Here is a 21,827-nt window from a genome sequence, read left to right as displayed (position 1 = left end):
AAATTTTATAAAAAATATTTCTCAATTGAAAAAAAATATTATGGACTAGTCAAAAATATATATAAAATGAATGAAAAATGATATGTATTATAATGTAGTTCAACTATATTAATATTTAACAAAATATTATAATAATAAAAAAGCACAGCGAATTTCATCGAAATTGTTAATTTTCATGTTTTTAATTAAATTATATTAAATTTAATGATTAATTGATTTTTTTTTATTAAAAATATTAAATGCCGATTGGTTTTTTTTTCTTAAACTTACTATGTTGTATGATTATAATGTTATTTAAATACAACAAATACAACCAAAAAATGTATTCAATAAAGTACTTACAATTTCTTAAACTAATGAAATTTTTTTGTTGTTTTATTTTAGAAGTTTCAGTAGTTTTTGCATTTCTTGAGCAACAATCGTTGTTTACTTAGAATTATTTTTTTTGTTTTTGTCTTAAATTTAGTATTTGTTTCCAAAATATTTTTTTTTAAACATAAACTTAAAAATTAAAATGATTTTTTTTTAGTTTTTGGCGATTAGGAATGTTTAGTTTCTAAACTATAATAACAAAATACTTGGGCAGGAAAAAGTTGTAAGAAAATCCGTTTTATTATTTTATTTTTAATTAAAATTTTTAAAATTTTTTATATTTTGTAAATTAATTTCGAAAAAAGAGATTTTTATTAATTTGTAAATAAAATTAATATTTTTTACTTTAATTTGATTTTTAATTTACTTGAAATTTTAATTTAAAGCCAAAAATATTTTTTAAAAAAATATAAATTTTATTTTAAATGATTTTTAAACGAATTTTCATTATTTAAAAAAAAATAAAAATATTATTTTTTTTTCATATTTAAAGAAGTCAGAAAATTAAGTTTTATTCACTTAATCTGATATACAAAGTACTTTTTCCTTAAAAATTTATTTATTTTTTGTAATGATTTTTATTTATTTATTTTTTTTTTGTTTCGTTTATATGTTTAATATTTTTTTTTATCATATACATGAATCAAACATTTATCACAGATATATAAATTTTTATCTTTTTAGAAAGAATCTATCTATTTGGCATAAAAAACACCTGCTTCAAAGGTTACAAATTTCCTTTTTTATCATTTTTTTTCAACTGCGCAATAAAAAACACTGAAAAACTCAAACTCGTATAAAAATATCAATCCAAGAGTAAGAATTATTTTTTTTGTGTTTTTTTTTATTATTATTTTTTATAAAAAAATATTTTTTAATTCTATTTTTTTGTGCAAAATATTTATTATTAAAATTGAAACAAATTTACGTTACACAAATATTTATAAATCAGTTAAATAAATATTTGTGTTGAAATTTGTGTTAGATAAGGAACTTCTTATCTCAAAAAAAAAAAAAGATTTTAAGTGAATATGTTAGAAATTCTGATAAAATGTTTGATTTTTCAATTTTTTTTTTAAAGAGGCCAATTTTTTTTTTAAAGATTTTTTGTTAAATTTTTGACTTTAGCAAGAAGTCGAGATCAGTAAAAGGAGCGATTCGAGTAAAGTTTTGAAGAAATTTGCACATTTTCTTAAAAAACTACTCTCTATCTTACACTTTTCATATGTAAAAATTTTTTTATGGTAAAAATTGCACTTAAAATTCTACGTAAAATGTCTCGTGACATTTTTTTTGTTGAAAATTTAAAAGAAAAGTAAAGACTTACTCATCTTTCTTACGTTTCTTCTTATCTTTATTCTTGTTATTGTTTTGTTTTGGTTGTTGTTGTGTAGCGGGTGTCAATCCCGGCGGCGGCGATTTCACTTCTTCATTCACGACGGGCAATTTCCACACGATTTTGGGCTCTTCCGGGTCTTTCGCAGGCGATTGCTTCTTCAGGGCGTCACTTGGGGACGTGAGAAAATTCCCCATTTGGTCTCGCGTGATAAAAACAGGCACTTCTGTCAGTCCATTCTCCTCCGGCGTGTATCGCTTGAAGTTGTACATGCCTCGTCGATTAGTTGGCGACTTGTTTTCTTGATTTTCGGTCCTCTGCAAGAACGCTGGCGATCGTTTTTGCGCATCTGACGGGGGTTTTACTCGTTTCGGCGACTTGCTGACATTTTTTATGTTATTTTCGTAGAAAGAAATTAACTTTACGTTGTCATATTCGTGCGACATCAAGTAACTGTGACGCGTAAAAAGGTAGTTGGCGTCGTAATATGACCTGAAAAGATACTCTTCGGCGACAATTTGCAAGGCATGGTAACAATGGGACACGAGATGCGGAAATCTCGAGATCCAGTAACGCGTAAATTCGATGGGAACGGTGCCCAAGGCTTGTTGCACATCGTAACTCAGTTCGTGGTAGTGATGTTTCTTGTTCCGCAAGGCACGCAATAAGTCACGAACGCTGATTCCTTGGTAGCCGCGGAACTTTTTGAGATCTTCCTCGACTTCGGGATCAAGATGTTGACTCCAATCGTCACGAACGACGAGTCTGGCGTTGCGTTCGAGCGATCTCAGAGGCTCCGACGTCAAATCTGCCTTCTCAATGCGATCACTGATGTCTTGTAAAAAGGCAAGAATCTTCTCTTCGTTCCAGAAAAGAGGATGTTTGAGCACCGCACGTGCCGGAGGTCTTCTCGCAGGGTCACGATGAATCATGTCTTTGATAACTTCCTCCGCTAAGACGCCTTTGTGAGTTGGACCTGTGCAATTGAGCAATCGCAGGTCATGATCATGCGATAAAATGTTCGCTTGTCGCTTCAGAGTGTCACCAAAGGGATGCGAACCGTTCGTCAAAACGTAATAATAAACGCATCCCATGGAGAAAATGTCGACAGAAGTTGTCTAAAATGAGAAAAAATAATTTTAGTCATTTTTTTAAAATAAAATTTGATTTTTTTACCGTTCTTTGACCACGAATCATTTCAGGAGCAATCCAACCTTCAGTGCCTGTCACTCCAGATCGACGTGAAAAACTCGTTCTTCCTAAATTGAGCTTCTTGCATAATCCAAAGTCGGAAATCATGGCGCGAACGGTGTTGGAACCATCCGGAAGTGACAAAAGCACGTTTTGTGGTTTGATGTCACGATGAACTGCAATGAAAAAAAAATTATTTAAGTGAATTTTTATAAAAATTTATCAATTTTTCTCATTTTGAACTAATTTTGTGTCTCAAAACTGTTTAAACAAAATTTCAAATGTGCTTTTTCGAGACTTTTAAAAACAAAATTCAATTCAAACAAAAAATTTCTGATATCAAAAAAATATTTCTCGAAGCATTTTTGTTTGAATTTCATCTAAATAAGTGAAAAAAGTAAACAATTAACAGACATTCGTTAAAAAAATATCATAAACATGGCACAACAATCAAAAACCGGCTGAAAAAATAACGTTGCGTGACTAATTGTCTACTACTTTTACTGATAAGGTCTCGAAAATGAGCTTGATGATGGCTGAAACAAATGGATTTACTCGCTCTGATTAAAAAAAAGTTTCGTCAGAAGAACGAATTTTGATTTTATTGCATTGAAAAATTTTCCCAATGCAAATTTTAAAACTTTTGTAATTTTCAAATTATAAAATTTTAGATGAAATTCGAAAATTTTCAGATTTTTTAAGTTTTCCTAAAGCATATTTTGATTTTTTCTTCTCAAATAAAAATTTTACATTTTTGCCCAGTGCAAATTTTGAAGTGTTTTCATTTAAAAAAATTCTAAATTAAGTCCAATGAACATTTTGAAACATTTTTTTTTTTAATAAAAAAATTTAAAAAATTTTGAATTTTTGCCCCTATTAACATTTAAAAATTTTATCCCAATGCACATTTTAAATTTTTTCTAATTTTTTTATAAATTTTTTTTGACTTCATGTAGATTATGAAAATCAAACAATTTTAAAATTTCCCATTTTTTAAAAATCCCCCATGCACATTTAATTTTTTTAATCTCCAATCTACATTCCAAATTTTTCAACCCAATGCACATTTTGAAGTGATTTGAATTTTTTTAAATAAAATATTTTATCCTCATGAACTTTTGATTTGAAAAAAATTAAATAATAAAAAATTTGAATTTTCATCCCAATCATCAATTTAAATTTTTGTCCCAATGCACATTTTGAAAATTTTTAAGATAATATTTGAAGATTTTATCATTTTGTTCCTATTAACATTTAAAAATTATATCCCAATGCAAATTTTATTTTTTTTTTCGTTTCGAACCTCTTAAGTTTGACCCCAATGCATATTTTCAAAAGTTTTCCAAATAAATTTCACCTAATTTTGATTCTCAATTTTTGTCCTAATGCAAATTTTGAAATTTTTCTAATTTTTAAATATAATATTTTGACCCAATGCACATTTTGAAAATAAATTAATTCAAATTTTGATTTTTTTGCCCCAGATAACATTCTAAAAATTTATCCCAATGCACATTTGAAAAATTTTCTCTTCAAAATCCTTAAAAAAACAAAAACTTACCAATATTCAACGAATGCAAATGCGCCAACCCCGCTGAGGCTTGATAAAGTGCTGTCAACATATCAATTTGTCCTTTCAGCTCCTTCGCACGCGGTCCCTCGACATAATCCTGCAACGTTGCTGCACACAATTCAACCGCAATATACCTAAATTGCCTATCCTGCTCCGTGCAAAAGTACCTCACGACATTTTCATGTGCGTCACTTTCCCTCAATAAACTAACTTCTCTATCGGCAAGCGTGAAACACTCCGGCAAGAGTCTCTTGACAGCAACTTGTCGCTCCTCAAAGGTACCTTGAAACACAAATGTACCTTCACATCCCTTCCCGAGCACCCGATTTGGACTAAAAGTGATCTTTCCGATGCGAATTTCACCGCTTCCCAGATCTTCGAGATGATGAATTCGCCCGCTCGAAGGTCCATTGGAGCCTGTTTGACTCTGTTGCTTCAATTCTTTGACTGTAATGTGCAAATACCACAAAAAGGAGATCACACAGCCACACAAAATGATCGTTATTAGTTTGAAAATTTTGTTGTCTTGCGAATCGAGCCACTGTTTGGCGCGAAGATAGAGAGTTTTGACGATTTTTTGGTTTCGGATCTCATTCCAGTTTGTTCGATTGTCCTCGGGCTTCATCCGAACACTTTTATCTTCCGTGCTGGGGGCTTCGGGAGTTATTATGAAGCCATTTCCGGTGTCAAAAGTCACGAATGGCGCTGGGGATTTGGCAATTGTAGCAACATCGCTGATGACAGGCGTCGAAGGAGAAATTTTTAAGTTTTTATCTTCTTCCACGGATGGGGTTTCATAATGCCCGAGCACAACAATCGCTTCTTTTTTGATTTTTTTCTGATTTTGGATGATTTCGTTCAAGTTTATGACATTTTTCTTGTAATCGCCGGGCTTTTCGGGCTCACTTACAGCTTCCTCCGAGTCATCCGAGTCCTTTGGGCCTTCAATTTGTCTGATTTTCGACTCAATTGAGATCAACGGCTCGTCTTTTCCGATATGCGAGGGCAACGCATACAATCCGCTCGAGTGTTCGCCCACATAAAGTGTGCGAAATAGTTCAAAATTCTTATCATCGCCCTCTTTCGCGAACTTTTTCACATCGTTCAACACTTGATCTGATACCGTAGTGAAGGGAACTGATAACAATCCTTCTCGGCCGAGCAAAAAAACGGCAATTACCGGCGTCGAAAAGTCATTTTCCCAGATTAAAGTGCCTTTTTTGCGATCGAGCGTTACCACGGCGCCCGATTCGCTGCTCGAAACATGCAAATACTCGTAATCGTTCGTCAGTTCGGGTGCCATGGAGTGCGACGCGTAATCGTAAAACGTGACGTTCCATGGTTTCTTATCATCTGCCTTGCTGTCGTACATGAGGACGGTATATTGAGTGCGGCCCAAATAAATTGCGCGTTTCGTGGCCCATCCGATGGATTCTTGGGTGCCTGTGGGCGGCGCACCAAAGCCCAAAACTTTTTCGCGACGTCCTGTCGTTGGATCGATCAGGAACCAAGTATCTTTTTTCTTGCCCGAATATAAAATGCCGTCACTCGATTTGCATGGAGCACTGGCAACCAGCTGTGGGATCGTGTAAGGCATTTTTTTCAATCCACTCACGCCCTGCAAACGATACAAACTTCCGTCACGGGGATCCGGCAAAAATTTGGGACGAGGACACTCCGCTGAGGTTGGAGGAACTTTAATTGCCGGTTCATCTTCGATGCGCCATCGTACTTCGGTCGATACGGGATCAACGGCCACTAATCCGCCCCCCAAAGTAGAAAATACGAGCAACGGTTCTTCGTCTTTCGCCAAATCCGTGCAATCCTGCGGGACAAAAAATTAATTATTTATTATGAAATTCGAAATTTCTCGAAAAAATTTATTTTTTTGTGTCGCCCGGTAGGTAATGAGAGCAAAAAACCACCTGTTTCAACAAAAAAAATTTCGGCTTCGAAATTCCCGCATGCATACACACAAAAAAAAACCAAAATCGAAGTCGTCATCAAATGAAATTCTAAAATAAAAAAAGAACAAACCTCCGTTCTGTCTGATGCAATCAATCCGCTGCCCATCAGCAACAGCGGAATGAATAAAAATATAAATCTGCTGCTAAACATTTTTTTCGACGATGCGTTCAACTTGAAAGCACGCACGAACTCATTTAAAGTCTCGATTTTATCGACGATTTCGACGGTTCTTTTTGATAATTCTTTGTAACTTCGCAATTTACGGAAATCCTTTGGAAATCCACGTGAAATGCAGATGTCTATGGAAATGCGTGAATATGTATGGAATTGAGTAGATGAGTGATGCATGATTTATACGTGATACAGAAATTCGCCAATGCGCTAATTCAATTTTCCGGCAATTTCTGAAAAAGAGCGCCGCCGATGCGGAAGTGTGATGTTTTTGTTTTATTTTTGAAAAGGAAGTTAAAGATTTTTGGTCACGTGGTTATAATTTAATTTTTGAATTAAATTAAATTAATAATTTTTCATTAAATAAATTAAATTAAAAAAATTCAATTTAATTTTTTTGAAAATTTTTTTTAAAAAAAATTAGAAAAAAATTATTATAAAAAAATTATAAAAAATATTTTTTTATTTTTAATTTTATTAATTTAAAATATTTATTATTTTGAACTTTTTGAAATACTTATAAAAAAAAAATTTAATAAAAAATTCCATATAAAATAATTAATTTAAATATATTCATTATTTTTATTTAAAAAAATTATTTAAAAAATTTTAAAACGGATTTGAAAAAAATATTTTTTAAAAAAAATATAATTTAAAATATTATTTTCAAAGAAAATTTTAAAAATTAAAAATTTAAAAAATCTTAAAAAATAAAAAATTATAAAAATTTTTATTAAATTTTTAAAAATTTAAATAAATTTTGGTAAAAATTAAATAAATTAAATTATTTTTATTTAAAAAAAATAATAAATAAATTAAATTAAATAAAATTTAAGATTTAAAGTATGCGATTATTAAAAAAAAATTTAAATGATATTATTTTTATTTTTTTAAATTTTATTTGCAAGAATGTTATAAATTAATTTAAAAAATAATAATAAATTTTCTAAAAAAATTTAAGGATTAAAGAAAAAAAATAAAAATTTAATAACTTTTAATTTTGGTAAAATTATAATAAGTACTTAGGTAATTAAAAAATATCAAATAATATTTTTAAAAAAATAAATAAATAATAAAATAAAAAATATTTTTTAAAATTTCCTGTATTTTTTTGTTCAGGTACAAAAATTTTATAAATTATAAAAATAAAAAAAAAATAAAATAAAATGAATAAAATAAAAAAAAATAAAAATAAATAAATTTTCTTAAGAATATTCAGAAAAAATTACGATTTGAGTTTAAGAAAAAAAAATTAAAGAATTTTTGAAATAAAAAAATTAACTAAATTTCTTTTAATATACCTATTTAATTAAATATTTAAATAATAATAGAAATGAATATTTAAAAAATTAATTAAAATAGAAAAAAATTTTGAAAATTTGTAACTTTTTTTTTTAATTTTTATTATTTTTTTTAATTTTTAAGAATTTTGTTATTTTATGAATTTTTACGAAAATGTAATATTTTTTAACTTAATATTTTTTCTTCTTAAATATTTTTTTTTAAATTCTATTTCCAATTTCTAATTTAAAGTCAATTTAAAGCATTTTTTATCAAAAATTTTCATTTTTGATCAATTTTTTATTTCTTATCCAATTTACTTATTTGATTACATCATTCGTATTTTCATCCGTCAAAGCTTATTACGAAAAACATCATCCGCCCGTATAATTTTCATGAAAATCCAATAATCCATGAAAATTTCTCAAAACTTCTAAAAAAAATTAAAAATTTCAACAAAAATCACTAAAAATTACACAAAACTCCAAATTTCTCATTAACTCCATGAAAAATTTCCCCGTAAAAAACTGAATTTCATTAAAACTGTTGTCCGAGGTCAAGTTTTACGAACCGTCGTCGCGACATTTTCTTTCCTCCATACTTTTGCTTTCATTCACACCTCCGTACTTCCCATTTCCCCTCTCTCACCTACATCAGTTCAAGGATTTTCCACATCATTACGAACGCGGCTTTTCTCATTTCCGCAAAGAAACCCCTTTAAAAGCTCCCAATTTTGGATAAAAATCACATTTTTCGATGCTTTTCGGGTCATTTCGAGGATGAAAAGTGAAAAATTTCGAAAAAATTGCTTCATGAATAAACAATTTGTGTCCTAAAAAAATCGGAGACGTAGAAAAAAGTTAATAATCATCCTTTTGTACCTCTCATAGCTGCTGTTTCTGTGGCATATAGCTCGTTGCTGCATGAAAAAAATTCGTAAAAAGTCAATTTTTGAATGAAAAATTTAAAAATTTTACATTTTTCGGGTGAATTTGTGATTTTTTGAGTGCCAAAAAGGGCTTTGATGCAGTAAATTGGCGAAATTTTCCGTACTTTCACGGAATTTCGAGCGAAATTTCGGCAGATTGTTCCAAGGACGAGCGTTTCGGAGAAAGAGAACGCATGCGCCGACGCCGAGCACAGCAACGAAACACCTCGTAGACATTAAAAATTCCAAAGGACATCAAATACGGTTTAGTTTTTTCCTCGAATCAGTCTGTGAGCATTTGTTTTCCGCGAAATTAATTCGGAAAATTATTATTTTGTCACTTTTGTGCACCGAAAAGTTGCGCCAGGCTCTGTCGTGTCACGAAACTCGTCGCAGAACGCAGCAACGGCATGAATTTCTCGGCATTCGGCAGTCCGTTCTCGGGCTTTCATCAGTTCTCGCCGAAATTCGAGCCGCAAAACGGGATTTGCAGCACCTTTTCCGAGCAAGATGCCCTCATCAATCGCTACAACATGCATTCAACAAGTTCGAATCAAGGTAAATATCCGCAGTTTTTATGTCTTTTTCCCTTTTTCCGTGCATCGCCGCCGCAATGAGGCAATAATTTTCTATAATGGCCGGCATTATCGATTTTTTGTGATTCATACGAGCGACGACGACGACATGTTCTGTGTTGTCTGTGCTGCCGTCAACAGCGGGGAGAGACATATAAATTTTTCGGCTGTTGTTGTAGATGTGTTATAGTGCCGGCTTTCAAGGATAAATTTTCCTTTTTTTCATCGTGTACAGCTCGTACTTTCACTTTCGACATATGTACGACGAGGAAAAACTTTCTCTTGCTTGATTTTTCGTGAAAAATGTCAAAGTTTTTCTCGTTGAACGAACATTAACGTTGACAGACAATTTTTACGGATAATTTGAGGAAAAAATTTCGTAATTGAAGGAATGGAAGCTAATTAGGTCAGCTTAGTGACAAACAAAATCAAAAGTTGAATTTAATTAAAATTACTTTAGAGCTTTATTTTGTGTTACCAAGCGAAAAGTTTTCATTTTGAAGCTTTTTAATGACAAATTTTCATGAAAAAAATTATTTTCAAATTTTTTAATGGCAAGTTTTTTAGAAAAATTAACTTTTTCAAGTCATTTGAGGCAAAAAAATTTATCTTCTAATCCTAATTTGTTGGTTTTGATAAAAAAAAAACATTTCCAGGATCGATTTTAGATGTTTTAAGGACAAAAACTTCAGTTTAGAAATCAATTTTAACTTATTCAAGGTCAATTTCAGGCCTATCAAGAAAAATTTTAAAGAAAAAGTTTATTTTTTGAAGTCTTTGATGGTAGATTTTTCGATTTGAGGACAAATTTCAAGCTTCTTGAAGAAAAATTTTTTTTTAAATATTCATTTTATGTCAAAAACATCCCTTTCATCATCAATTTTCGGCTTTTGAAAAAAAAAATATTTATTTTAGAAAACGATTTTCAGCATTTTAGTCAAAAAAAATTATTATCAAAACTATTTTCAGTTCTTTTTTTGAAAAAAAATCTCTTCCTTAAAATTATTTTTGAGCATTAATTGAACAAAAACTTCACTTTTACTTTCAATTTTAGGTTTTGCTTTTAAAAAAATATCACTCTGAGGATCGATTTTAAGTCCTTAGAGGAAAAAATTTTACTTTAGAGACGATTTTCAAATTTTTTTATTGACAAAAAAATCATTCTTAAAATAAATTTTAAGATTTTTCTTGAAAAAAAAAAATTAACTGAAATAAAAATATTTTAAATTAATTAAAATCAAAAAAAAAATAACTAAAATTTAATTAATTAAAAATTATTTAAAATTAAAAATAATTATTTTAAAAAATTTAAAAATTATTGGTTTAAAAAATTAAATTTTCCACAATTTAGGGTTTTTGCAAAAAAAAATAAAAAAAAATAAACTTATAAAAATTTAAAAAAAATTAAATTAATTAAAATTGAAAAAAAAAATTACTAAAATTTAATTAATTAATTAAAAAAAAATTAAAATTAAAAATTATTATTTTTAAAAAATTAAAAATTATTTGTTTAAAAAATCAAAAAATTAAATTTTCCACAATTTAAGACTTTTGACAATAAAATGTCACTCTGTGGAACAAATTTAACCATTTTGAATATAAAAAAAAATGTTGGGGCTCATTTTCAAACTTTTCAAGGACAAAAATTCATTTCAAAGCTCAAATCTGAACCTTTTGAATACAAATTTATCACTTTTAGAAATTTTTTTAAGTCTCTCAAGAACAAAATTTTCATTCGAAGCTCATTTTTAAAGAATTAAATTAATTTACAGCCCTTTCGACGATTAAAATTTAATTTTAAAGCTCATTAACTTTCTTCTCATGCATTAAAAATTTCTTAAAAACTCATTTTTTGATGATTTTAAGCACTTTGATGTCGAAATTCTCTATTTAAAAAAAAAAACTTTGAACAAAAAGTCACTTAAAAACTAATTTTCTCCCATTCCAGGCATGCAATACAGCCACAACTTACCAAATTATTCGAGTCAGGAGCACCATTTCATGAACCAAGAAGTAAAATCCACAAAAAATTACAACAAAATTGAAAAGGAACGAGACGAGGGTATGTCGCTACCTTTTTTATTTAAATTCGTCTCCAAGCCAACAATTTTTTTCTTTTTTCCAGCATTCAATCAACAGTTGTTACAACAATGGCCTCTCAGTTCGAACGAGTATCCATCCCATTTGCTCTCCGCCACACTCCCGATCTCCATTCAGCACTTTTTAAAATACTCGGAGACGATCAAAAAAGAGTCAAATAACGCCAACAACGTCAATAATGGGATGAATTTCGGCACAGACTCGAATAATTTCAACGTCAAAGTCGAAGGCAAAGCAACGCGTTGAACTTTAACAACTTGAATGCGAATTACGGCACCGGAAATGCTTTCGCGACATCTCAAACTACCTCAAATAACTTGAACGGGTTGGTGCAGCAGCAACAATCGCAACTTTCTACCTTCGAAAATGTTCAAGTTCCATCGAATAACGCATCTACCTCGCTGACAAACGGAAATTTGGGTGTTGTAGCGACACCAACGGCGACAAATGCGAATAGCACGCAGGCTGCGACGACGCCCGGCACGAAAAAGAAACGCACACGGAAGCGTAAGAACAAAAATAATGCAGATCCAGCGGTGCCGGCGCCGCCCAAAGAGAAGAAACAGCGGAAAAAGAAGCCGCCAAAGGAGAAAAAGGCGCGCCCAAAGCCCGGGCAAATTCGGGAAACGACCGCATTGGATGGCTCGAAGCTTTTTTTGTGTCCCGAATGTCAAATGGCGAGTCCGCATCGTCACATGCTCGAGCAACATGTCGTTTCGCATGCCATTGAGCGTCGTTTCGTGTGCGATGTTTGCTTTGCGGCACTCAAACGCAAAGATCACTTGACGCGACACAAGTTGAGTCACGTGCCCGATCGACCTCACGTTTGCAACATTTGCTTCAAGTCGTTCAAGCGCAAGGAGCAACTGACACTGCATCACATTATTCACAGCGGCGAGAAGAAACACGTTTGTGGCGAATGCGGCAAAGGCTTTTATCGCAAGGATCATTTGCGAAAACACACGCGATCCCATATCGCACGTCGCGTAAAGTCGGAAATGACGACAAATAATTCGGCAACGAACGGGGAAGCAGCAACGACAACCGCAGCAGCAAGTGTCGCAAGTCCCGGACCTGTAACAGCACCCGCCGTTCGCACAACAAGTGCTAATAGTAACACCTCCTGAGCCACGTACAAGGACTTTTGGTAAGCACTGAAAGTCCAATTTTTTTTTATTTTTTTTAAATCATCATCTGCTCACTTAAAAAATTTTTTTTTCAACTTAAAAATAAAAATCGTTCCTTATAAAAAAAAGAAAGCATTCAAAATTAAAGTCTTTCATACAAAAAAAAATCTTTCATCAAATTCTTTCAAAAAAAATCACGGATTTAAAATCTCAAGTCAATGTTTCTCTTCACACTTTTTTCTTCATTAAATAAAAAAAATGAATTAAAAAAAATAATTACTGTTTGAAACGAGGTTTCCAACAGCGTTGTGATGTGCTAAATAAAAAAAAATATTTAAATAAAAAATATGTGTATAAAATGGTCTCATAGAGTCCAAAAAAAATATTTAAAAATTAAATTGAAACAAAAAAAAAATAATAAAATAAAATAAAAATCATTTTTTTAGTTCTCCGTCCAATGAATTTCGTTTAAAAAAATAATTAATTTAAAATTAATTAAATTTAAAGAAAAAATAAAACGAAAATGGAGATCCATAAAAAAATAAATGAAAATTTGTTCCTTACAAAAAAAAAATAGAAATGAAAAGAAAAGACGATGATGGAATGTGAAACAATCCAAAAAATAAAATTTTCAAATTAATTTGATTTTTTTTTTTAAAATATAAATATTTGTGTCATTAAATTATTTAAATATTTTAAAATTATTAATTTTTATTTTTTTTTTTTAAATAAAAAATTTATTTTGATAATTTTTTTATCGTAAAATAACAAAAAGTTCAAAAATGTTACTTTTTTTAAAAAAATTAATTTTTTGATAATTTTTTTAAAAATAATTTTTTAAAAAATTAATTTTTTGATAATTTTTTTAAAAATTAATTTTTTTTAAATTTAATTAATAATAAATTTATTAATAATAATTAATACTTTTAACTTTTTAATAACTTTGTACATAAATGTATATTTTTTTACTTAATTTTTATAAATTACAAAATTATTTGAATTAAATTTATCAAATACTAATTCGAATTTCATTCGTGATTAATTATTTTTGAAAAATATATTTTTAAGAGATATTAAAAAAAAAATAAATATCTTTATTTACATACATTTAAAAAAAAATAAATAATAATTATTTGATTTTTTAACATTATTAATGATATTTTAATATTTTATTTTTTTTAATTTATTTACTATAAATTTATTATTATTATTATGATAAGTTTATTTATTTTTTAAAAAAAAATTTTATTTAATAAATTAAAATTAATTTTTTAAAATTATATTCCAAATTTCGTTACCAAAAAACTTTTACCTATCTTAGTATTAAGTACATTACATATTAAATTTCGTAAAACGAACGACAAATTATTAAAAAAAACTACTATAGGAACTGCCATTGAGTTGAGATGATAAAAAATGAAAAACAAAACTATTTATATACATAAATATATATATATAAAAAAAATTAAAAAGGATGTATACCCCCCGTAATAAAAAAAAACTTTAACTTTATTATTAATTAAAAATTAATATTATGATAATCATAAAAAAGATGAAAAATAATATTAAAATTAGCTTTTAAGGCAAAAAAAAAATATTTAACAAAAAAAAAGAATAATTTTTATAGCACTTAATCCATATTTTGAGATAAAAATATATATTCGTAAGATAAGATTTCGAATAAAAAAATAAATATTTAAAAAAAATAACGATTAATAACTAAAAATGGAGTACAAAAAATTATTCGCATTACCTGTACTTTATACATTTTTAAAAATAAAAAAAAATAAATAATATCCACGAAGACCTCTGATGAAAATTAATTTTATTTGAATTTTTCTTCAAATTTCATTAAACTAAAAAAAAATAAAAATAATTAGATAGACACAAAAAAATAATAAATCAACATAAAAATACCTCATTTTACAAACAAAAAAAAATCACAAATAAAAAGTTGATGTTGTGTTTGATTGAATGCACTTCTCATTGTCTTCGTAAAATTACAAAAAAAAAATATTTATAAAAAAAAAGTTTTTGGCGTTTCCCTTAAAAAAAAATAAAACAAATTTCCAATCCAGGTTCATAAAATAAAGCTAACATCTATTAAAACGTATTTAAATAATTAAAAAGCAAAAAAAAATAAATAACAACAAACAAAAAGTACAAATTTTAACGCATAAATGTTTAAAAATAAATATTAAATATAAAAAATAAAATAAATTATTAAATAACATTAAAAATATACAACAAAAAAAACACACGAAACCACAACCAACTCAGGTAACTCACAAAATAATAAAAAAAATACACATTTAATGGATGTTCAAACTAAAAAATAATAAAAAGGTGTTTTTGAATCAACTCTAAACTAATAAACTATTAATTGATTGATTGATATTTAAACGAAAAAAAAATATATATTTACTAAAAAAAATATAAAAATTAAAAAAATAGAACGAAAATATGTCTGGATTGGGAAAAAAATATTGAAAATTAGTCGAGGAGGAATGACAGCCATTCAAAAAAGTCTGAAAAAATATTTTTTTAAATTAATATTTTTATTTAAATAAAAAAAATTAAATTGAACGATGAACATGTGAATTACAATGGATCTTTCAGCGTGCAGGAATTAAGCAACATTTTTAGAATTATTTTTTTTATTAATTAATAAATAATTAGGAATTAAAAGGACATAAATTTGTTGGAAATATTTTGACAGATTTTTAATAAAATATTTAATTTACTGTAACTTTTTTGAAAATTTAAAAATTTTGAACAATTTAAAAAATCTTTGGAAAAAAAATTAAAATAAATTTTTTAAACAAAATTATTTTTTTAAAAATATTTTTAATTAAAAAAAATATTTTTTAATTTATTTAAAATTAATTAAATAATAATTAAAATTTAATTATTTTAATTTTAATTAAAAAAATATTTTTTGACTAATTTTATGTTTAAAAAAATCATAAATATTGAATATTATTAATTAAAATGTAATAAAATAATTTAAAAATCTATCAAAATAATTCCGCAAACTTTTCCGGCAAAGCAAAAAAAAACGAATATTGACGATAGACGATAAGGAAAGTAAGCTGTAAGAAAGTTAAGTTAAGGATAAGGAATTAATAGATGATTATTTTTAGACATTATTGGTGACATGACATGATATTTTTTCCATTTTACGAAAAAATATTAAAAATAAAAAAAACTACATTGAGGCTGAAAGTAGGCTAGAAGCTTGAAAAGGATTTTTGTACTGAAATGCGATTTTTTTAATGTTAAAATTGATATTTTATTACGTATGAAAAAATTAATGAAATTAATTATATCTTAAAAATTATTGAAAAAAAAAAATAATATTTGCTATATATAATGTAACAATTATTATGATAAAAAACAAAAAAAAATAATATTCTATGTCTATGATAATATGTCTCTTAAAGAGAGTTTAAAAATTTAAATTATTGTTTAAAAATAATTTTAATTAAATTATATCAAAAAAATACTTTTAAAAAATTTCCAAACGAATTTCTGAAAATTTATTATTTTTAATATTTAATAATTAATAAAATATTTTTTAAAAATAATTTTTTAATTATTAAAAATTTAAAAATAAATATTTAAAAATAATTAAAATAAAATTAATATTTAATTTAATTTGAAAAAAAATTATTAAAAATAAATTTAAAAAAAATAAAATAAAATACAATATTAATTTATATAAAAAAAATAAAAATATATTTTAAAATTGTTAATTAATAATTATTATTAAAAATTAATATTTTTTTTAATTATTTAAAAATTATTATTAATTAACAATTTTTAAATATATTTTTAATAAAATAAATAAAATTATAATTTTAATTAAATTAATTAATAATTAAATTAAAAATTATTTTTTGTTAAAAAAAATTAATTATTAAATATTAAAAATAAATAAATTAAATTATAAAATTAATTATTTTTTAAATTAAAAAAAAATAGCTTTTAAAAAATCACTGCGATTATAAATTTCATATTTTTGCAATAATATTTGTGTAGTATTTATAATTATTAATTAAATTGATGGTAAATATTTTATTCTTCAAATAAAAATTCAATCTAAAAATTTTTCTTTCATTAAATAATTAACGAATATTTTTCAAAATATCTCAACTCCAGTAGTGACGAACAAACTTTCTTCCTCTCTCCATTTAAAAAAGTCATTTTTCCCACAAAAATCTATTAAACTTGTGACTTTTTCAATGCTTAAATGTGGTTTATGGAATCAAACAGGTTTCTGTATGCATACAAGTTGTATAAATTCTCAAGAACAATTCAACGAGTTATCAGTTCTGAGGCAACACGTGAACGAAGAGCACGGAAATAAATTAATTCGAATTCCCGGCATTTTATTTGTACAAAAAAAATATTTGTATTTGTAATCTTATCAGATTTTGTATTTTTTTCATCGTTTGTACGACAGTTGACCCAAGAATTGTATTTCCGCGTAAAAGGTTTTTATCAAGAAAATGACTGCAACGAACGAGACAAAGTTAAAGGCCCTCGCCCTCAAGTTGTTCGAGATAAATGCGTTCAAGTTTGGCGATTTCAAGATGAAGGTCGGCATCAATTCGCCGGTTTATTTCGACCTTCGTGTCATCGTGAGCTATCCAGATGTCATGGTAAGTCGTTAAAATGCTGTAAAAAATGGAAAATTGATGACTTTGTGCATTCATTGTTGTTCGTCTTATGTAATAGGATACCTTGGCTGACTTGATTCACGGCTTCATGCGAACGAAGAAATTGTCGTATGACCACGTTTGCGGTGTCCCGTACACGGCGCTGCCCATAGCAACACTCATTTCGGTGAAAGACAGCAAACCGATGCTCATTCGGCGCAAAGAAGCGAAGGATTATGGCACCAAAAAGCTCATCGAGGGCAAATTTGGGCCCGGCGAGACTTGTTTGATCATCGAGGATGTCGTCACGTCGGGTTCGAGCATCATGGATACCGTCAAGGACTTGCGAAAGGAAGGTTTGGAGGTAACTGATGCCATTGTCGTGGTCGATCGTGAGCAAGGAGGTGCTTTAAATACCGAAAATAACGGCGTTAAGATGCATTCGCTGTTTACTTTGTCATTTTTGTTGCAAGTTCTCTTGGATGCGGGCAAAATCGAGAAGGCGACAGTCGATGCCGTCGCGAAATACATCCAAACGTGCCAAATTAAGGTCGATGGATCGTTCATGAACGCCGATGCCAAAGTCGTGAACAAACTTTCACGCACGGGAATGACTTTCGATGCTCGTGCAGACCTCACAAAGTCCGAAGTGACGAAAAATCTCTTCAAATTGATGTCTTTGAAGAAGACAAATCTCTGTGTTGCTGCTGATTTGACAAAAACTGACGAAATTTTAACCTTGGCGAAGACAATTGGACCTCATATTTGCATCTTGAAGCTCCACGTGGATATAATCGAAGATTTCACCCAAGAATTTATCGCTTCGTTGAAAAATATCTCAAAAATGCACAATTTTCTCCTCATGGAAGACCGAAAATTCGCTGATATCGGCAATACAGTCGCCTTGCAATTCACAAGCGGCGTTTTTCGTATCAATGAATGGGCAGATTTGGTCACTTGTCACTCACTTCCGGGTCAACACGTACTAAAAGGACTCAAATCTCTCATGGGAGACCATCTCGGGCAACGGGGCGTCTTTTTACTTGCTGAATTAAGTTCCGCCGGAAATCTCATAACGGCCGATTACACGCAAAAAACGATGAAAATGGCGACGGAAGGTGCGGATATTGACATTGTAACGGGTGTTGTGTCGCAAAATAACGTCTTGGATAATCCCGGATTGATTCAATTGACGCCAGGTGTGAAATTGGAACAAGGAGGCGATGAGTTGGGACAGCAGTATAATACGCCGTTGCATGTCGTTAAGGAGAAAGGAGCTGATATCGCGGTTGTTGGACGAGGTATTTATCAGGCCAAAAATATGACGGTTGCTGCGGAAAATTATAAAAATGCACTGTGGGGTGCGTATTGTGAACGTGTTGGAATTACCTCAGATTGATGTTTTTTTGAGTGACAAGAATTTTCCATGAATTTCCTAAAAATATTCGTTTTTAAATTTTTAATTATGTGACAATCAATAAAATTTATTTGTGATGAATTTTCTTTTTAAAATTTTTTAATGGCTTCAATTTTGCTAATTAAAAATTTAATTTGCTACGAAAATTAATGTTTACTGATTTTAATGGATTAATTAATTTTTTTTAATAAATAATAAAAAATTTAATTTAATTTAAAATTTAATTTAATTTAAAATTTAATTTAAAATTTTTTTAAAATTTAATTTAATTTTAAAATTTAATTTATGATTAAATATTTAAATAAAAAATATTTTATTCAATTAAGTTTTAATTAATTTTAAAATTAATAATATTAAAGCTAATTTTAAAATTTTTCATCATTTTTCCATTTTTTTGACTTAAATTTATTCTTCGATTTTATATCTTTTATTAAAGTAAAAATCTTAATTTATTGAATTGAATAAAATAACAATTTTGAGTACTTTTTTTTAACATAATTTAAAGTTAAAAAAAAAAATTTAAATAAATAAATAAAATATATTAATTTTTTTAATTAATTAATTGAAAATAAAAATATTAAAAACTACTTTTGAAAAAATAATTAAATATTTTAATAAATATTAAATATTATAATTAATTTAAATATATTTTTGGATCAAATTTAAAAATTAAAAAAAATAATTTCATAAAAAACAAAAAAAAATAATTAAAGAATGAAAATTATTATTAAAGAAAAAAAAAATTAAATTTAATTTTTTTTTAATTTTTTGAAAATTTCTTGATAAATTAAATAAAAATTTAAATAAATTTTTTGAGACCAAAAAAGCGATAATTTTTGATGAAACTTTTACCTTTTTTTATTGTGTTTCATGGTAAATATTTTTGACTTTTATAATGGGGAATTTTTGATTTTCATTTGGAGTGGCTTTAATTAACTTTTCTAGATATTTAAATAATTTAATTAAAAATTAATTCATTCAAAAAATAATTTTATTTATTTAATTTAATTAAAAGAAATTATTTTTTTGTTACTTGAAAATAAAAATTTAATTAATTGAAATAAATATTTATTAAATATTACTTTTAAAAAATATTAAAATAAAAAATACAACAATTCATTCAATTTATCATTGAATTTTCGCCTTATTTTTTTATTAAAACAAAAATATTATTAAATTAATAATTAAATTAAATAATTATTTTTAATACTTATTTAGAACAAAATTTCTATCGAATCAATTTCAGAACGAAAAATCATTTTTTTTATTAAATTTAAAATGATTAAAAATAAATTGTTTGTATGAAAAATATTGAAAATAATTATTTTATTTAATTATTAATTAATATTAAAATTAAAATAAAATTCAATAAATTTATCAAAATTAAAAATTAGTGAAATTATAATATATTTTTTTATCAAATTTATGTTTTATGATCATTCAAATTATTTTTAATTAATTTTTATTTTTTTAAATAAAAAAAAAATAATTAATTTTGTTTCAATACTCATTTATTTGATTAATATTATTTTTTTATTTGTACAATGCATATTATTTTATTTTAAAAATAAGAATTAAATTTAAAGAAAATCTATCAAATTATTTTCGTGACAAGAAAAATCTATTTTTTTTAAGTCTACCGAAGTTACAAAAAAAAATAGTTAATTTATTCTGATTCGAGTTGTAAACTAATGACACTACTTGCTCGTCCTCCCTTCATATTCATCTCCAATTGTTTCAAGTTTGCCTTGTTAATTATCGTCAAAATCTCATGTTGTGTTTGGTAAAACAAAATATCGTCCTTAATCGTTGACATTTGCGAAGCGACAAATTTTCCGATTTGTTCGTGTCGCGATGGCTCTGAAGACGACGGTTTCGTGTATGGCTCGACAATTATTTCGCTCTCATCTTGATCAGGATTCTCCAAATAAGACTCGTTCTCGTAAATTACGTACTGATTCGAATTTTTGCTGCTTTGTTCCGAAATTGGATTTCCCGAGCGATCGACAATCGTGATGTTGTCGTCTTTCGAGAGAATAATTCGCTTGTTTGACGGTTCCTTGACTTCTTCTTCATCCATTTCTTTGAAGGACTGTTCCTCTTCTTTGACCTCGATTTTCACAGTTGGTCGAGATTTCATGTAATCCCTCAAAAAATTGAGTTCGGGGAACCACCAAATGCGCGGCGCGTAAGTGTATTCGTCGCCGTATCCTTGACTTTTGCGGATTTTTGTCAATTCCTGCCCGTATTGCGTGCGAAGAACTTGGAGTTTTTTCACGATGTCGTGCTGCGTCGATCCGGGACGATATTTCTGGACCTCTTCCAAGACCTTGTCCATCGCCGCTTGGCGGGCTTTCTTATTGTAGTACAGAGCTGCATGGATTTGTTTTGAAAGTAAAAGAAGGAATTGTACAAAAAATGTTGGAAGGAAGTTAATTGTGTCAGTGACTTACGCGTCATTTTTGTATCGTACAATAAAGTTTGTTCCTTGTACGCCTGGATTAGCGCCATAAGTGCGTCTTTTGTCCATTCGATGTTCGTTGCCATCGTCGAAAATCCACTTTTGATGACTTTAAAGAGCTTAAAAAAGGAGTTTTTATGGAGAAACTTTAATTTTTAGTGATTGTTTACGAAATTGTTTGGTTTGGTTCAAGTTGTATAACAAAGTGTATCAATTTCATTCGTCTCATTTAGTTTAAAATCTCGCCGCATTTCCAGATTGGCGTCGTTGAACGGAAAATTAACAACCGGAAGTAGTAAATTTATAACAGTAATGGTTCGTGTCGCTGATAAATATTTCTTGTACAAGTTTTTTGAATAAACCACGTGGTTAAAAAAGTCACGTGACTTAATAAATGAACACAAAATTAATTAATGGTACGAATGATTTTTAATTTTTTCTAAAAAAATCTTTGAATAAATTAATTAGAAAAAAAATTTAAAAAAAAAAAAAATTTTATAAAAAAAAAAATTCTGAGTTAAAATTAATTTTTAAGATAACCTTTGTATAAAGATTTTTTGTTCAGTATATAATTTCAGGACATTTTTTTCATGAATTTTAAAAATAATTTTTATGAGAAAGTCATAATTTTAATTATTTTGCACGAAATATATTTACATAACTTGG

General features: G+C 27.6%; 4 protein-coding genes across 4 annotated transcripts; 2 read left to right on the top strand and 2 right to left on the bottom strand.

Annotated features, from left to right (window-relative positions):
- Nucleotides 1-1,469: 1,469 nt before the first annotated feature.
- On the bottom strand, nt 1,470-6,698 carry LOC134830607 (serine/threonine-protein kinase/endoribonuclease IRE2). The gene is made up of 4 exons (XM_063844148.1): nt 6,510-6,698; nt 4,461-6,297; nt 2,885-3,075; nt 1,470-2,826 (listed from the first exon to the last, which is right to left on the bottom strand). The coding sequence occupies exons 1-4, from the start codon at nt 6,588-6,590 to the stop codon at nt 1,696-1,698; spliced, it is 3,240 nt and encodes a 1,079-aa protein (XP_063700218.1). The 5' UTR covers nt 6,591-6,698; the 3' UTR covers nt 1,470-1,695.
- A 2,532-nt stretch (nt 6,699-9,230) lies between these two features.
- On the top strand, nt 9,231-12,622 carry LOC134837792 (zinc finger protein 571-like). The gene is made up of 4 exons (XM_063853179.1): nt 9,231-9,378; nt 11,344-11,457; nt 11,521-11,729; nt 11,831-12,622. Exons 1-4 carry the CDS (start codon nt 9,231-9,233, stop codon nt 12,620-12,622), a joined length of 1,263 nt encoding a protein of 420 aa, XP_063709249.1.
- A 4,333-nt stretch (nt 12,623-16,955) lies between these two features.
- LOC134834505 (uridine 5'-monophosphate synthase) lies at nt 16,956-18,781 on the top strand. Its single transcript, XM_063849217.1, has 2 exons — nt 16,956-17,286; nt 17,363-18,781. Exons 1-2 carry the CDS (start codon nt 17,134-17,136, stop codon nt 18,680-18,682), a joined length of 1,473 nt encoding a protein of 490 aa, XP_063705287.1. The 5' UTR covers nt 16,956-17,133; the 3' UTR covers nt 18,683-18,781.
- Nucleotides 18,782-20,203: 1,422 nt separating this feature from the next.
- Nucleotides 20,204-21,348, bottom strand: LOC134838199 (uncharacterized). Its single transcript, XM_063853674.1, has 2 exons — nt 21,154-21,348; nt 20,204-21,073 (listed from the first exon to the last, which is right to left on the bottom strand). The coding sequence occupies exons 1-2, from the start codon at nt 21,245-21,247 to the stop codon at nt 20,367-20,369; spliced, it is 801 nt and encodes a 266-aa protein (XP_063709744.1). The 5' UTR covers nt 21,248-21,348; the 3' UTR covers nt 20,204-20,366.
- Nucleotides 21,349-21,827: the final 479 nt, after the last annotated feature.

This window comes from Culicoides brevitarsis, chromosome 1 (assembly GCF_036172545.1).
Source record: "Culicoides brevitarsis isolate CSIRO-B50_1 chromosome 1, AGI_CSIRO_Cbre_v1, whole genome shotgun sequence".
NCBI lineage: Eukaryota > Metazoa > Arthropoda > Insecta > Diptera > Ceratopogonidae > Culicoides > Culicoides brevitarsis.
Note: the sequence above shows the minus strand (reverse complement) of the source record. Positions and strands in the feature narration are given on the sequence as shown.